This window comes from Fimicolochytrium jonesii, assembly GCF_025526975.1.
Source record: "Fimicolochytrium jonesii strain JEL569 chromosome Unknown EV422scaffold_26, whole genome shotgun sequence".
Lineage (NCBI taxonomy): Eukaryota > Fungi > Chytridiomycota > Chytridiomycetes > Spizellomycetales > Powellomycetaceae > Fimicolochytrium > Fimicolochytrium jonesii.
Window position 1 is genome coordinate 285,935 of NW_026515693.1, and position 16,445 is coordinate 302,379.

Genomic DNA, 16,445 nt, shown 5'->3' on the forward strand with positions numbered 1-16,445 from the left:
CAAATTCACGTGCGAGGATCGCCATTGGGATCTGCCGCGGTGACGCCTGCGTGTTTCGAGTCTTTCGATACGGCTTGCTCGTCCCCTTTCACCCAGACTTTCACCCATTGCCACCCATTGCTTTGTCGGCACAGTCTCCGCCGCCGATCCCTTGTACATAAATAATACGGAAAGACCGTACATATATAGAGAGTTCTTGTGCCTGTCGAAGCGAAGTTCTTGTCCCGATACACGACCTGAATACCCTGGCGGAAACGACTTTAAAACTTCAGCGCAGGAGACAACAACAGCCATTCCTATACATTCTAGTCTTCCGTCCAACAAGGCTGCCGAGAACTTACCTTGCAAATACAGTCGATAGTACATTAAGCTCACCATGACGTTAATAACCTCCCCAAGCTCACCATCAACACCACCCACCCGCCGCCCCTTCTTCCCTCCGCTAACAACCCGCCAAACCCTCTACGTCCTGCTAATGCACTCCATCGGCTCCGGCTTCCTCGACGCCGGCATCAACTTCGCCATAGCCTACGCAATGTATAAAAACAGCCCTTCCTTCCTCTGGAATTTCCCAAACACTCTCGCGGGCGACGCCGCGGTGACCGTGCTGGTCCAGGGCACGCTGACGTGGGTGCTCGATGGCGCGTTGACGTGGAAGGATGTGCGGGCGGGGACGGTCAGGCCGATTGTCGAGGCGGGGGTGGAGGGGTGGAGATTACCGCAGTCGGGCTTAGGGGCATGGTTGACACGCCCGTCGTTGGACTTGTTCGGGCCGGGGATCAGCGGTCGTGCCCGTGTCCAACGGATCGTGAACGCCTTTATTCGCGGGTTTGTGTTCTCGCTGCTGTGCTTGCCGCTCGCATGGGGCCTCGGGATTGGGCTCGGGTGTGCTTTCTGGCCTGCGATGCGGCATAATGAGGATGTGATGGGGTGGGGCCCGTTGATTTGGAAAGCGGTTTACACTTTCTTTTTGGGTGCGCTTACGACGCCGGTTACGACGCTCATTGCTATGGCGCAGGCGACGCCGAGGTTGGATGATGCGGGATTCAAGATGGATGAGGCGGGAGAGGGTGTGCGAGGGGCGAGGGCCGATGATAAAGCGTGAGAGACAAACACGGCGTAGCGAGCCGATTTTCATTTCTTCCTCTGTACAAATTTCGGTGTCTGTTCTTGTACATAACTCAACGATTTTGGCCGCCTTTTGCCAGCATCAATGTAGTTACTGGCATATCACTACGCATATTGGTAATGGATATACCTCGGACGAATTTTCCCATGGCCCGTTGGGCCGTTTGGGTGGACTTTCTCAAGTGATTCGACGTTTACATTCGACGTTTACAAAATATATGTTTGTATTCGAAACGTCGGAAATAACAACGGGGAATTAGCTCAAATGGCAGAGCGCTCGCTTAGCATGCGAGAGGCAGGGGGATCGATACCCCCATTCTCCAATATTTTTTGTTCTCGTCCGTTCGTATTTTTGGATGCCGGACTGTCGTTCTAATGCTTGACGATCCCGCAACGCGCAAACTGTGTGAGGTTTTGGCGCTGTATGGAACGCAGATGGACCGCGTTGTCTCGTGTTGTGGCTCGATTGTGGCCCTAAGTGTCGTTATGTGAACACGGTGTGCGTTACCTCATTCTGCTGATGTCATTTGTATTTTTCATGTTGTCCATCCTCCACTCTTTTCCAATGACTTCCATCGCAAAAGGTTCTCTTCATCCCGTACGAGCATGTATCATATCTGTGCGGCTGCTGCTGCTGTTGTTGTGCTAAATAAGCTTGCAACTGTGCTGTTGAGATGGTGCCGGTTGCTAAACCCGCTAGAGTCGCCTGATTTGTGTTGGGCGGTGATCTTGTTTGCGCTTGGGGAGGCGAGGGATGCGCTTTTGGGTGGTAGGGAGGTTGGCGATCAATAGGTACGCCGAGTTCCACACATGTTACACTCCACACATTTCCCCCAATTGTGGTGGCCGCAGTCCGCCCTAGAACAGAACCAGTCTCCTGCTTGCCAACCGGGCGGGAGGCGGCGCAGTGTGCGGGGGGTGTGGGGGGGAGTGTTGTACAGGGGTGGGGTGGGGTGGGGGGTAGTAGGTTTGGGCCGCTGTTATGTTGGGCGCATGTCGTAACCGCCGTAACCGCCACCTCCGTAACCGCCACTGCCGCCGCCGCCGCCGCACCCTCCATATCCACCGGTCGCACCACCGCATGTCGATGATACCCGCTGGGCGGTGCCGTGATAGAGAGTCTGCGCCAAACGATCCGCAAAAGTCGAGAACCGGGATGGCCGCTTGAGGGGAACCATCAGACGGACTTCCATGCGCATGCGGTTTTCGGCAAGAAAGATTGCCTCATTCTCCACTTTTGCGGCAAACCCAACATCGGCGGAAGTGAGTCGACCGATCTCTTCCAGCGGCTTGGTCTCCAGTTTCACTCTCTCCACCGCAAAGCTATACACTGTATCCCGCTTTATCGTCCCGCCTTATCCCTGCCCGAAGAGTGCCCAAGGTGGTCGTAATTCCCTGCTGATTCCAGTGCGCTCTGCCATTTGAGCTATTTCCCCAAGTTGATGTTCCCGGATTTTTTACAGGCGGAAACCCTCTTGCCCAACGCACGTGGTTTTCTACGAGCCCATGCTCCTAAGCTCGAATAATGTTCAGCGCCCTGGTGAGATCCCGCAGAAGTATAGCTGCTTCCCTTTCGAAAACACTCTCGTTCCGGCGTGTGTTCGACCGTCGTGCCGGACTAAAGGGGCATTGTAAATGATCGTGTATCATACATCCATTTCCATCTGCGCAAAAAGGTGCCCCGTGTAGCTTATAGTATGTACTGTATGGTTGCAGACGAGGTACGGAATCACAAAACTTCCATACCAGCGTCCAAGCTTCTCGCTTTCTGCGCTCTTGTTCCTCCTCTTGAATATCAAAAGCCGAATTGGCATAGTCCGCGTCTTTCCCAGAGGCCCCGATGGAGAACCTTGAAGCGTTTCATCAACAAGATGACCCGTGGGTGAAACGCATCAAGATCCTGCACAGAGCTGCTTGATAGATCTCGAATACGACGAGATACGTGAAGTTGAGGTGCAAAACATGCCGTAACGCCTCCGAAGGTGGATGAACTGTGCTTGAGGGATCTGGACGTGGTGCTGCTGTGGCTGCTGGCTGCGTGATGGAGCGGGTTTGTCAGGTCAAGGTGTCCACCGGAGGGGTTGTTTTGCGGTGGAGAAACCTGAGAACCGCGGGCCAGTCAAGAAGTTCCGCGTGGCTTTCTGAGGGCCATCCGCCTTGACGACGCTTTCCGTCGAGAACTCGCTTTCCTCGCTTTCTGCTTCATATCTGAGGAGACCTGAGCCCTTGGTCCTTTCTTCCTCATCAACACCCCCACGAAAGCCTCTAGCTCCGTTACACTTTTTGGATAGATCCCGTATACGCACAAGGTGACAAGTCGGACTTCAGATCGTCGTTAAATGTCCGCTTCCCTCGCCACCGCGGTGGGATCTTCCGCCGCTACCGCAGTGCGGAGAAGAGCATCAAGCATAGCTCCCACCCCCAAGTGCTGGCTCCTTAGCACCTCCCCCATTTCCACTCAAGCTTCCTCCCTGCGGAATCTGTTTTACCGGTCAGCAGTTCCACTGCCTGCTTCCCCACTGTCCTCGCTACAACCTCAATTAGCAGCGCGTCTTCTCGGAGCACAGCCGTCACAGCGACAGTCGATATGGCAAAGCAGGGGCATGGCTACGGGTAACTCACCCCGTCGGGGCGATAAGAAGAAGGAAGAGGACGAGGAGGACGATGGGAAAATCGAGATTAAGCTCCCGCCAGGGTTTGAACACTTTGTAAACCCAAAGGGATCGAAGAAATCAGCCTCGGCGACATCGGCAAAGGAGAAGGACGGAAAGAAGGAGAAGGAGTCGGAGCAAAATAAGAGGGACGAGGAAGAGGATGAGGAGGCCGAGGAAAAGGAGACTCAAAGGAGAAGGAAGAGGAAGCAAAGCGGTGATGGTATGTACTTTGGAGCTGGGCACTTCGCAAAAAAGACAACATCGTGTGCAGCAAGCACTCGAATAATCGTTTACAACGCTCATAGTTATTCTCGTCTGACGTCTCACAGGCAAAAACAAGCCCGACACGCCAATCGAGATATATACGTTCAAAATCAACCCACAGATGATCTTGTTCTATGGGATCCCCGCAGCGTTCCTGGCCTACAACATGTACTCTGGCATGGCGCAGGAGCAGCAGATCACCTTCCAGGATTTCCGTGCAAACATGCTCGAGAAGGGTTACGTGGACCATCTGGAAGTCGTGAATCACAACACCGTTCGGGTATATCTGCGTCCTGACGCACCTCAGCTGCGCTCGTCCCCGAAGGGCGCAATGCCCGCCCACGTGGCTCACTACTACTTCACGATCGGATCCACCGAGTCCTTTGAGAACCAGCTTGAGGCCGCACAGCGCGAGCTTGGCATCCCACCTCGCGAACGTATTCCCGTTACTTACGCCAATGAGGTCTCGGCTACTTCGCTGTTGATCAACCTCGCACCCACGGTCCTTACGCTAGGTCTGTTGTTGTGGCTCTCGAGGCGGGCGATGGGCGGTTCGAACGCCGGTCAGGGTATATTCGGCGTCGGAAAGTCTCGCGCAAAGTTGTTCAACCAGGAGACTGACGTGAAGGTCAAGTTCAAGGATGTGGCTGGAATGGACGAGGCGAAGGAGGAGATTATGGAGTTCGTCAAGTTCCTGAAGGATCCCAAGCGCTACGAACGTCTCGGAGCAAAGATTCCCAGAGGTGCCATCTTGTCTGGCCCACCTGGAACCGGAAAGACCCTGCTTGCCAAAGCGACCGCTGGAGAGGCCGAAACTCCTTTCCTCAGTGTATCGGGATCCGAGTTCGTTGAGATGTTTGTCGGTGTCGGATCTTCCCGTGTTCGTGACCTGTTTACCAACGCCAAGAAGCATGCTCCATGCATTATCTTCATTGATGAGATTGACGCCATCGGAAAGGCCCGTGGCAAGGGAGGATTCGCCAGCGGTGGTCATGACGAACGTGAATCGACTCTCAACCAGCTTTTGGTCGAGATGGACGGTTTCGGATCCAACGAGAACGTGGTTGTTCTCGCCGGTACGAACAGGCCAGACGTCCTGGACCCGGCTCTGTTGCGTCCTGGTCGTTTCGACAGGCACATCAACATCGACCGTCCCGACATTAAGGGACGAGTCGAGATATTCAAAGTCCATCTTCGCCCCATCAAGACCAACGAGGATATTGAGCGGCTCGCCAAGAAGCTCGCGGCGCTGACACCCGGCTTCTCCGGAGCCGACGTGCACAACGTCTGCAATGAAGCTGCCCTCATCGCCGCTCGTAACCTTGCTGACTCGGTGACCGAAAAGCACTTCGAAGCCGCCATCGAGCGAGTAGTCGCAGGTCTGGAGAAGAAGACCCGCGTCCTATCCCCCGAAGAAAAGAACATCGTCGCCCACCACGAAGCCGGCCACGCCGTCGCCGGTTGGTTCCTCCAACATGCCCACCCCCTCCTCAAAGTTTCCATCATCCCCCGCGGCGTCGGCGCCCTCGGTTACGCCCAGTACCTCCCCAAAGAAGATTACCTCCACTCCACCGCCCAAATGCTCGACATGATGTGCATGACCCTCGGCGGTCGCGCCTCCGAATCCATCTTCTTCCCTGACATCACCACCGGCGCCTCGGACGACCTGCAGCGTGTGACCAAGATGGCCTACGCCCAGGTGATGACCTACGGCATGACTGAGCGTCTCGGCAACATCTCCTACGGAAACCCCAACGGACAGCAGGAGTCGTTCCAGAAGCCGTATTCTGAGGAGACGGCCCGCCTGATTGATGAGGAAGTGAGGAGTATCATTGCTAAGGCGTACGAGCGCACTGTGAAGCTGTTGACGGAGAGGAAAGATGCCGTGGATAAGGTTGCAAAGTTGTTGCTGGAGAAGGAGGTTATTGGACGGGAGGATATGATGAGGCTGTTGGGTCCCAGGTAAAGCTTTCAGATCTCTGCTACCCGGTGATCTAGCGTCTGCAGAATTCGATTTTCTAACATTCATCCTCCCCACAGACAATGGTCCGATGGCAACAACTTTGTCGAATACTTTGGCGAGCCGCCATTCCAAGACCCCAACGCGTCCCCGATCGAGGAAGAGCTCAAGAAGCAGCGCGAGGGCAAGGATCTGAATGTTGATGGGAAGGATGTTGGGACGCCTCCACCGGCTCCTAAGATGTAGAGAAGACCCCACGACCTACCCTATTCCCTCAGCCCATTTCGGGCGGTTCTCAGCCGCACCATGTTCATGCGTCGCTCTCCCTGCATATGTCTCTGCTGCGACCACGAAACACTTGGGGAACCGATCCCATGGGAGTCGGCAGATTCGATCGACACCGGGATACATACACCCACTCAATCCCCATGCATTCTTATGCATACCCATACGCATACACACCGTGTCCTTTCAGGCAGTGCTCCCGCTATCCAAATACACCCCTTCCTTTGCGTTGAAACCTGATACTGTATTGTATGATTTCTCATGTATGTTTTTTTCCATTTAATATATGAGTTTGATGATAATGTGGGGCCTTGGTCTGGATTGAATGGTCTGTGGAAAGGAAGAACGCGTTATTGCCGTGAGAGGAAAACGCGTAGCGTAAGCAAGAATATGCTTTTTTCGTCATGTCCGTAGGCCAAGTGTGACCCGCCTCAGTATGCGTTTACGCTCCTTCCGACAATTATAACGGCCAGGACAAAAGTGCCTCCAACGCATGCACATTGCAAATCCATGGAGTTCCGCTCCCGGATTTAAATGCGCGTTGCTAGCGTTTTCATGGATTTTCGACGGAGTTCCAAGAATCGGCCATATATTAAAGGAATAGTGTGTTGCGGAAAACAGAAAAGCAATGCAAAATCATGAAACCGGAGTGGAAAATACTTAATCTATCTATATATACAGGTCATGAGGCGATGAGGCGGGTTGAGATGAAATCAGTCTAGCTAGAGTTTCCGGGGGTATTATTCTGAGATCGTGAGCGTTGAGATCTTGGTGTGCGTTTCCTGCCCCTCCAACCACCTCTCACAATCAAGGGCAGCCATGCATCCGCTTCCAGCGGCCGTGATTGCCTGCCTGTACGTCCTGTCCTGCACATCACCACAAGCAAACACGCCTTCGATGTTTGTGTATGTGGATGGCACGCCCGCATTGGGCTTGACCTTGATGTAACCGACGTCATCGAGGTCTAATTGCTTTCCGAAGACGGCGGTGTTGGGTGTATGGCCGATGGCGTAGAAGAGACCGTTGACGTCCATGGTGGTTTGCTTCTTTGTCACTGTGTCCTCGATGACGAGTTGTTTGAGGAGACGGTCACCTTTGGCTTCTACGGGTACCTTGTTCCAGAGCACCTCCACCTTCGGGTGGGCGAGCAGGCGATCGGCCATGACCTTCGACGCGCGGAGTTTGTTGGAGCGGACGAGGACGTAGACTTTTGAAGCGTATTTTGTGAGGAACGTTGCCTCTTCGGATGCAGAGTCGCCGCCGCCGACGACGACGAGAGGCTTGTTGCGAAAGATGGGCACGGCGCCGTCGCAGACTGCGCAGGCGGAGATGCCGGCTTGCCAGAACGTTTCCTCGCCGGCAATGTGAAGCTGGAAAGGTGTGAAGAAGTGCAATGGTCAGCGCACGGCTCGTTCCCTATTCCGCATGAACTGTCATGAGACCTACCCTCTTAGCAGTGGCACCCGTGGCAATAACGACGGCATCAGCCAAAATGGCGTCGTTATCCTCCACATCGCTTCCTTCCCTCCATAGCTTGAAGGGCCTCACGCTCAAGTCAACCTTAGATATAGTTTCTGTGAAGATCTTCGTGCCGAATTTCTCCGACTGCTTGCGCATCTGGTCCATAAGTTCGGGGCCGGAAAGACCGTCAGGAAAACCGGGGAAGTTCTCGATCTCGGTTGTCGTTGTGAGCTGTCCACCAGCTGCGACTCCAGCTGCCATGAAACCTAGAGTTTGCGCAACATGGTGAGCAAAGAAGTGCGTGAGAAAAAAACGGCGGAAAGTGTGTATTCGTCCATACCTTCAAACATGACAGGGTTGACGTTGGCACGAGCCAAGTAGATGGCGGCGGTGTGGCCAGCAGGGCCTGACCCGACAATGACCACCCGGTAATGTTCTTGCTTTGCGATAGGAGCCATGGTATGAGCAGATAGGAGTTGTGTTGAAAAGGTACGTGAGTAAGTGAAGTTCGGCTGGTCGGGTAGCAGAGAGGGTTTCTTGGAGCTGGACGAACTGGGGATGGCAAGCAGCGTCTCGTCCCCTTATATAGTATTCGGGAGGCGAGAGGCGGCGAGGCAGCTCCGCCGACCGGAGGCAGTAACTTGCTCATTTGGAGGATATCCAGCCGTAGAATACTATACTGGAAGTTGGTGGAGGCCTGCGGCGGTTACTAAATGCAAAGCTCCACCTCCGACGTTACATATTTTACGAGGAAGCTCCGCTATCCGGCGATCCCAAAGGACGCAAATGCGCAGTCCGCGTTTACTCATCACCACATGTCACGTGGCCTCACGCGTATTGCGCTCACATAATGGCAGGGACAGCTTATGTACTGTACAACACGGCGGACGCGTTATAGAATCTGGCTAATGATGGCTCTCACTACATGGCGTCCCGCCACAAAATTTACAAGTGTTGGCTGTCCGGTCCTATCGCATTGCTCTCTGCCTTCTTCAGATTACCGATAAAGAGTCTTCCTGTCAAGCCCACTGTGAACTCCATTCATGTGCCAAATACAGTGCCTTTAAACGAGTGCTCCGCTTCACACCCCTGCCTTCCTACAAAATCCTATCCCCACCTCCCTATCCAAAAACGATAGTTCTGCCCTGTAAACACCCGCGTCTACAACCTCTCCACCATCAACAAAAACAAAACAACCCAAGCAGTCAGTACCGGTATGCACACTAAATAGCTGTAGGACAGCAGCCGCGCCGTGCGGTTCTCGTGGTTTCGTTGCGCCTGCGACATATTCATGATGTTGAGGGCTGTGGGGCAGGCGCTGAGGAGCATCATTGCTGTGGGAAATGATTCATACGTTAGGAGCTAGTGTCCCCGGTTTCAAAAAGATTGAAAAAGACAGCCAAACATACCTATCAAAAACGTCCGATCATGCCCCAACGGAATGAAATCACCCGCCGTCCACAGAAAACCCCCCACCGCCAACGGCATAAGCATCATCCGAATCACCATCACAACCACCGCATCCTTCACAACTCCTTCCTCGCTCGGCCCCTCCGCAACCGCCTGCATGCTCCCCAACTGCCCTCCCAGGGTCAGTATAATGATGGGTACGGACGCCTCGCCGAGCGAATACAGCGGGTCGGTGATCATTTCCTCTAGTGGCGCGTCGATAGTCGTGTCGGGGCCGAAGAAGAGGGCTTTGAGGGGTGGGATGATTCCGACGACGATGGCGAAGAGGGCGGCGTAGAGGGGCGGGTTCATGATGTCCTTTATGGTTTCTTTGAAGTTTGCCCAGCGGGTTTTGGAGATGTTGTCTTGGATTTCGCGCGGGCTGGGTGGGGAGATGCTGTTTACGAAGTCACCGCTGGAGACAGGCGGAGGGAGCAACGGGCTCCGTTCGTCCGAGTCCGGTCCAATGGGTGTTCGTTGCTTGAAGAAGTCCTGCAGGTCTTCTGAGGAGGTGAAGACTTGAGAACGCCGGCGACATCTCGCTGCAAAGGTGTTTCTATCACTGTCGGGTACACCGGCTACAATCGCGTCGCCAGGGAACAGGGTTTCCTGGTCCACGGCCGTGTCTTCGCTTGCCGTTTCCACGATGGACGGTGTATCCCGGCTGTCGTTGGCAGTAAGCACCGGAGTGGCAGCATCCTGCGGGCTTTTGGCGAGCAGCTGATAGCAGACAGTCCATCTTAAGATATTGCTGAAGAGACTGTAAAACAACACGAATGCAATGCCGCGCCGGGCGACATGTTCCGAGGAGTGCTTTGAATGGGGATCCAGAACGGACCGTGACCCTGGATCTCGTGCGAGGGAATGCATGATGCCGACCTGCAGACGGGATATGCGTTAGATCTTATAGTAAGCTTTCAAGACTCTGACCAGTGTGCCATACCGGCAAGCTGTTTGTATTCGACATCATCACAGCCGACATGATGAATCGCATCCGCCCTCTCGGTATCCCCAAATATTTGCTGATAACAAACGACAGCCCGGCTCCGATCGACGTATTTGCGATAAACAGAGCTAGAACGAAGCGACGGATGGTTGGTTAGATGGTTAACCGGAGCGATGGATGGGGAGCAAAGAGTGAGTGGCTAATTGGGTGAGTGATTGGATGGGCGGATGCCGCTCGACAAGAAGGTTCGGCTGGGTGGATGAGGGGAGTACTGGGCCTTCGGTGTAAAGCGATGCTCGCTTCGCTCGCTAAGAGCCGTAATCACGAGCATTGCGCCTTTGGCGCAAAGAACTCGCTCCGCTCGCCGCAGTCCGCCTTCGCTTCCTCGATGACCATCGGACTGCCGGACCAAACCAACCTCGCTAACGCTCGCGGCACTCACCCGGTATCGGCCACCAAAGAATAAACTCCTCCAAACTAATCGTATGTGCAATCGACACAAACAACAGACACGGCGCAAGCAGCTGAACAACCAAACGTGCGAGGTCGCGTTGCATGGATAGAGGAAAGTGTCCCGAGCGCGAGTAGACCCATCCTGCGAGGACGAGGAACGCGACGGCCGCAAGGGATTGCACGGCCGCTAGGGCGAGGCTCAGGGGTGCAACCATGTTGAGTGAGGTTCCGCACGGGGTGGTTGTGATCGCGTGAGCTGTGCTCGGGCTCCAGATTTACTGAGCCGGAGGTGTTTATCGAAGCCTGGTCCCTGTTATGGGTGTCCAAACCAAACCAGCGCGTCTGGATGAATGCGCTTTGCGACGCTATATTAGCGAACTGCTCAAGCGTTAGCCTATGTGGTGCCGGTGCCGTTCTGTATATGTCGTGTAAACTACTGTAGGTCGGAGTTGGGGAGTCGAGCAGGGCCGAAGATGCTGAGCGCTGTCCACATGGCACAAGATGTAGAGGCTGAAGGTTGAAACCTTTGAAACGGTGACGTAGACCGCCGCTGAAAGTGGCCTAACGAATGATTCCCTTCAGCCCACTACATAGAAAGTGGACCGTAACCCCCTCTGACATCTTCCGAGTACGCTCCAAGGCGCAACCCCCCATTCGTCCCCTCAGTGTTGTTGTTGTTCACGAATTCCATTCGAAACCGCAAATCCGCTCGGTGTCAGAACGCTCCCACTATACACTTCCAGTCAGATCTTGGGAAATGCTAAAACGACACCGGGTGTAGCCAGTTTAAAACGACACCCCTCTGAGCAGCTAAAACGACACCTCTTAGCCCGAGACCTCTTTTGCAATTGCGAACAAGTTACACCCGCATACAATTATGTTCACACTGCAGCGTACTACTCTCCATAAGGATATGGCCTTGGCGGGTTTAACAGAGATAGTAGATAGTGGAAATAGTGTTCCCACGCTTTTTGGAGCGCCGCCTGACAACAGCATACCCTTGTGTCGCTCCGAAAGCCTGAATTGCCGGAGTCAGAGCGTCGGCTGTGGCATAGGCAACGCCGTCAACAGGGGGTGGGAGCATTCCATTCTCGCCGTTGTTGCTGTCCCCATCATTCTCCTGCATAGTCCCAGTGCTCCCATCCTGGTGCTCCCGCCTGTTGTCCTCTCCTTCTTCCTCCGAGCTGGAGTACTCCATAAGGGCTTCCATGGTTGGGTGGTAGGCTGAGCGATGCCGAGTGTCGAGTTTTCAATGCAGTCAAACCACTGCGAGGCCGCCCCAATGCAGTCAGCCCCAAGCGAGTGATGGCAAGTTGCAGATTCCTTGCAAAAAGCTTGGCAATTGCAAAACGGATCTTGCGACGCACTTCCGCGAGCTGTGACTGTAGCTGATTTTTGCTGCGAATGGTCTGGACGTCAGCAAGTGGGCGTCGTTTTAGTCCAAAAAGGGTGTCGTTTAAGCAATTCCCCAGATCTTCGATGCTCTAGATCGCTTTCTATTCATTTACGTTTCCAGCGGCATGGGCAGAGAAGGTGGGTATCGTTGCGGGGAAAATACACTAGTGTCCGGTCTTGTTGCCCGAGGCGTCGATGACTTTCTGCAAAATAAAAATCAGAAGAAGAGTCAGCGAATCTGCTAGAAGCGCACATGGCTTCTTCCATAGACCCCCATCTACAGAGAACCCCAGCCAGCCGACAAAAAGTCAATTCGAAAGCTCCCGTACCGAGTCACCCTGCTTTCCATCCTTCCACACCTGCACCTTGGCGTACTGCTCCTCACGTCGGAGGGCAAGAACCTTGGCGTTTTCCTTCAAAACGTTGCGAAGCGCCTTGGCCGAGACGTTGGCGTATTGCAGGTATCTAAAGAAGGTTAGGAGAGAAAGTCAGACGCACATCAAAGTTGGAATTTGGGCGTCGACTGAAGCTCAGGTCGGGAAGGGGAATGAAGATGGGATGTGTTCTGGGAAGCTTAGGATACGTACGTCATACCAGCTTCCCTCCAGAAGAACGACATTGTTGGTTACGCTGTGGGGGTTTGCGTTGGGATGAATGGGAGTCGTCGTTGTTCAGCCTTGTTCAGCAGCATTAGGAACACGTATGACCAATTGTGTGGCTTGTGCGGTGGCGCAGGGCTCAGAACGGCGCTTTTCCCAGCGGCGGAGGATTGCCATCCTGATTGCATCAGAGAGATCCCCACGAGATCCCCACGAGATCCCGTCTGCAGCAGATCCAGCATGTTAGCGGAGGCAGCAGCCCGTCGCAAAGACCATGGACCTCCTTACCATCTTTGCGACCGTCTGCTCTCCATCCCGCACCGTGGTACTGCGTGCAATACATCCTTACCCACGCAAAAGCAGGACCAACCAAAGTGTTCGACCCACCGAAAAACCCCCCACTCTCACGCAGGCCTAAAACCCCTGCGAGTCCGTGGCCGTTTCTCACCGCCCCATTCCAGGGGTCCTAGTCGATCAACGGCCCGACGACGGCGTTCTGCCAGAGTTACCGTGTGCTTTGTACTTGTTGGTCCTAAGGGGGTGGCTGTTTTCCGGACACCCTCTTTCTGTGATATCTTTTCGTCCTTGGCGAGAGGAACATGGAGCGTTGCTAGATTGAATCATCATGGGTATCATAGTACGTCGGTGGTTCGCAAATTACGCTTTGACCTCGGCGCCTCCATTCACCCGGACATGTGATTTTGGTGTGATTTGCATGACTTTGATTTTGATGTGAGATGATGGATTGATGTGATTCGGTCGATCTCGAGCCACTGGGGACCGAATAATGAACAACAGAGATCATATCATTTACGCACTTCCAAAACTAAAAACTCTGCATGCCCTCTGAGGTGGCATTCTATGTGATAAAGATATCCAAAAACTTCTGCGGTCGGAAATGTTTACCGCAATGCCTCGGGAGCTCTTTTCGCTCCCCACAAGACACTCTTTTTCCCCTCTCTTTCCTGACAACGGGTTGATGCCAGCAAACACGTACGATGGATGCCACTCGACTCCTCCTCCTGAATTTTTTGCCGAAACTCGATGATGGTGTTTCCTTTCCCCTCCCATCGGCCCGTGTTGATGCTGTGAGCCTCCTCGGATTCAGATGATACAAGTCCTCGTATCCAACCCCCCCACCCTCCCCCTCCTCGAATTACAAATCTTCCAAAACCGCAACGTCTCATCCCCGGCGCCAGTCACAATACTCTGCCCATCAGGACTCATCGCCAAATACACCACCCGGCTCACATGTCCCGTCAACGTCGCCGCTTCCTTTAATGTGTGCGACTGTGTTTTCCAAACCGTGATATGGTTGCGGGAGTAGCCGTGGGTGGAGATGAGGTGCTCGGTTTGCTTGCCCCAGGCGAGGTTGCAGACTTGGGAGTTGGTGTCGTGTTGGTGGGTGAGGGTTTGGGATTGGATGTTCCAGATTTTAATCTTGCGGTCCGCGGTGCCCCCGCCGGAGGCTATTACGTTGGGCTGTTGGGGGTGGCGGCAGAGGGGTGAGTTTTGTGATCCTGTCATCCAGCGTTGCGATTGTAAGTGAGGTTTCAATTCATACCTTATGAGGCGACCAAGTCAAAGCCTTAACAGCCGCCGAATGCGGATGCTCCGGCGCCCACACGGGCGTTGTTAAATCCCGCTTATCCCAGATCAACAGCGCGTTATCATTCCCGCCCGACGCCAATTGCCCGCCCTCGTAGTCCCATTTCAGTCCGCATACTTCTGCTGCATGTCGCTCAGATTTGCTTACGTGGCCGCCGCGCTTGATGCGCGCGTCCCGGTGGTGGATGGATTTGTCGCGGGAGCCGGAGGAGAGGGTTTCGCCGTTCCAGGAGAGGGTGCCTGATGGATGGATCAGAACAGAGTGGTGGTAAACACATACGTACAAAGTAGCGGCTCACCAACTCGCTTCGTGTGCCCCTCAAACTCCCGGACCTTCTTCTCCTTCTCGATATCCCACAGCTGCACCAATCCCGTATCGGTTCCAATGGCCAGATGCGTTCCCTGCAATGAATGGGGGGGTTAGCCTTCCAGTGAACATGAGCAACTACGTGCTGAATATGCAGACGAAGTCTTACCTTTTGCATCCATGCGACGGACGTGATGGTGTCGTTGGCACCGAGGTCGCACAGTTTTGTTACCTGAAATAGATCGATATGCGAGTCAGTGGCAAATATTGCTGACTCCCTTGTTCTGGGATTTTCGTTGCCTTACCTTGCTGCTCGCGGCACTCCATAGATAGACGCACGAACCGAGGCCAACGCCCAGTATGTCGGTAAACGACCAGTCGATGAGGTTCAAATAGTAGTCATCCTATCGAATCAAACATGAAGACGGCATCAGAACCCAACCATCCGAGCTAACAAACCAAAATCCACCACAAACAGACCAACCTGCAAATCCGGCGCATCCAAGATCTTATAAGGACTCTGCGGAATTTCCCACGTCCCCTTCTGCGTCGAGACCAGCGCCGAGCGACTTGCCGCCGACAGGAGCGATCGCGTGAATTTCGAGTCGTTCGGGCTGGGCGCGGTGTTCTGGTGGCGGGGGAGGATGGCGGGCGTTGCGAGGAGCCGGCCGCGTTTTGTGGGCGAGGCGTCGAGGATTTCGTTGGAGAGGACGTTGGAGAATGTGTCTTCTGGTTCGTCTGGTTAATATCGTGTGTCAATGTTGTTGGGACCGAATGCGGTTCTCTAGAATCTTATTTACATACCATCGTCATCATGGACAAAAGCACTCGGCATCTGCCTGTTCCTCATCGGTGACCGCATCGCATATGCCGAGGCATGCTTATTTGGCGACGTCATGGTGGTCCTGCTCGGGCTGACCATATAATCTATGGTCCGTTTCCTCGGGGTAGTGGGCATTGGTGATCGTGCGGCGGCGTGAAAGCTGGATGATAAGGAAGCGTGGGAGGAATAGACCTGCTCTCCTTGCGTGGGCATCGGGATGGTGGGTGGTGGGGTTGTGCGGCCAGAGGCTTGCTCGGTGGCGTGAGAATCCATGTTGGGCTGATGTAGGTTTTGTTTGCTTATTTGTTATGCTCGATAGACTGAAGACGCAGACCCGCAGCGCTCCTTCTCTTTCTCTTCTGCCAGCTAGCCCAGCAAGTGCTCAATGGTGCAAATATCGCCCGATGCGTCTAATCTGCCTTGACAAGGCAAAATGGCTCCACCCAACTGCGAGTTCAGCTGCTTAACCTCTCTCGAGAAACATGCCCACAGAGTGGGCGGCACGGTGAAGTACGGTCCAATCCGCACAACGATCAGCAATGAGCACTGTCTCTGCTAAATAGTCTCTCGGCGCAAGGGGCGCCGTCGTTCACTCTCGGAGTGAGAGGGAACTGATCGCACCGCTGTCGGATTTGGCGACTGGTGTTTCTCCTAGAACAGGGACAGCGCTTCTCCCCTCCCCACGTTTCGTTCCCAGACAGGTTCTCGGACAGCACTCTCTCAACAGCCGGCAGAAGGGCTTCGAAGTGTTGTGGCGTCTGCTTTATTCTTCTTGTTCACTGGAATGCTGCACGAGCGCTTCGAACTTTTCGCGCGAGAAGTTGATTTCAAAGCCGGGAGTTGTCCTTTCCGAGAGCGGATGCTTTCAGGCGACAGAGCGGGGCGAGTATGTGCGGTGGATAACTACGACGGGCTGCGAGCGAGAGAGTGCGAGCGAGAGATCTCTGCCTGTCTCCACCAGCCACAGAACAATAGTCAAGAGCGTGGGAACTAACGCGTGGAGGGACAGGGGCTCGCTGACTCGCACGCGTTCATGCCTTCCTCCAACAAGAGGCACAGCAGGCTGCATAAGAAACCGCTGGTTCGCTGCACTTATCCGACTTAACAGACAAG

At 54.2% G+C, this 16,445-nt stretch overlaps 7 protein-coding genes and 1 non-coding gene across 8 annotated transcripts; 4 read left to right on the plus strand and 4 right to left on the minus strand.

Annotated features, from left to right (window-relative positions):
- The first annotated feature begins 92 nt into the window (after positions 1 to 92).
- On the plus strand, positions 93 to 1,382 carry EV422DRAFT_540565 (uncharacterized protein). Its single transcript, XM_053071151.1, has one exon. It carries the CDS (start codon positions 377 to 379, stop codon positions 1,103 to 1,105), a length of 729 nt encoding a protein of 242 aa, XP_052922678.1. The 5' UTR covers positions 93 to 376; the 3' UTR covers positions 1,106 to 1,382.
- EV422DRAFT_t119 lies at positions 1,379 to 1,451 on the plus strand. Its single transcript has one exon. It is a non-coding gene; the product is annotated as a tRNA-Ala (tRNA).
- Positions 1,452 to 3,731: 2,280 nt separating this feature from the next.
- On the plus strand, positions 3,732 to 6,012 carry EV422DRAFT_499712 (peptidase family M41-domain-containing protein; the record flags this gene model as incomplete). The annotated part of the gene is made up of 2 exons (XM_053068100.1): positions 3,732 to 4,002; positions 4,112 to 6,012. The coding sequence occupies 2 exons, from the start codon at positions 3,732 to 3,734 to the stop codon at positions 6,010 to 6,012; spliced, it is 2,172 nt and encodes a 723-aa protein (XP_052922679.1).
- Positions 6,013 to 6,738: 726 nt separating this feature from the next.
- Positions 6,739 to 8,512, minus strand: EV422DRAFT_540571 (uncharacterized protein). The gene is made up of 3 exons (XM_053071152.1): positions 8,093 to 8,512; positions 7,738 to 8,018; positions 6,739 to 7,661 (listed from the first exon to the last, which is right to left on the minus strand). The coding sequence occupies exons 1-3, from the start codon at positions 8,208 to 8,210 to the stop codon at positions 7,032 to 7,034; spliced, it is 1,029 nt and encodes a 342-aa protein (XP_052922680.1). The 5' UTR covers positions 8,211 to 8,512; the 3' UTR covers positions 6,739 to 7,031.
- A 128-nt stretch (positions 8,513 to 8,640) lies between these two features.
- EV422DRAFT_540574 (auxin efflux carrier) lies at positions 8,641 to 11,246 on the minus strand. Its single transcript, XM_053071153.1, has 4 exons — positions 10,590 to 11,246; positions 10,145 to 10,275; positions 9,162 to 10,080; positions 8,641 to 9,086 (listed from the first exon to the last, which is right to left on the minus strand). Exons 1-4 carry the CDS (start codon positions 10,813 to 10,815, stop codon positions 8,914 to 8,916), a joined length of 1,449 nt encoding a protein of 482 aa, XP_052922681.1. The 5' UTR covers positions 10,816 to 11,246; the 3' UTR covers positions 8,641 to 8,913.
- Positions 11,247 to 12,159: 913 nt separating this feature from the next.
- On the minus strand, positions 12,160 to 12,614 carry EV422DRAFT_570476 (mitochondrial ATP synthase epsilon chain-domain-containing protein; the record flags this gene model as incomplete). Its single annotated transcript, XM_053072878.1, has 3 exons — positions 12,160 to 12,198; positions 12,325 to 12,460; positions 12,583 to 12,614. 3 exons carry the CDS (start codon positions 12,612 to 12,614, stop codon positions 12,160 to 12,162), a joined length of 207 nt encoding a protein of 68 aa, XP_052922682.1.
- On the plus strand, positions 12,454 to 13,394 carry EV422DRAFT_213277 (uncharacterized protein). The gene has a single exon (XM_053065403.1). It carries the CDS (start codon positions 12,646 to 12,648, stop codon positions 13,291 to 13,293), a length of 648 nt encoding a protein of 215 aa, XP_052922683.1. The 5' UTR covers positions 12,454 to 12,645; the 3' UTR covers positions 13,294 to 13,394.
- On the minus strand, positions 13,281 to 15,605 carry EV422DRAFT_603916 (WD40-repeat-containing domain protein; the record flags this gene model as incomplete). The annotated part of the gene is made up of 7 exons (XM_053073752.1): positions 13,281 to 14,076; positions 14,159 to 14,442; positions 14,502 to 14,604; positions 14,679 to 14,741; positions 14,815 to 14,913; positions 14,994 to 15,247; positions 15,314 to 15,605. 7 exons carry the CDS (start codon positions 15,603 to 15,605, stop codon positions 13,699 to 13,701), a joined length of 1,473 nt encoding a protein of 490 aa, XP_052922684.1. The 3' UTR covers positions 13,281 to 13,698.
- Between the last annotated feature and the right edge of the window lie 840 nt (positions 15,606 to 16,445).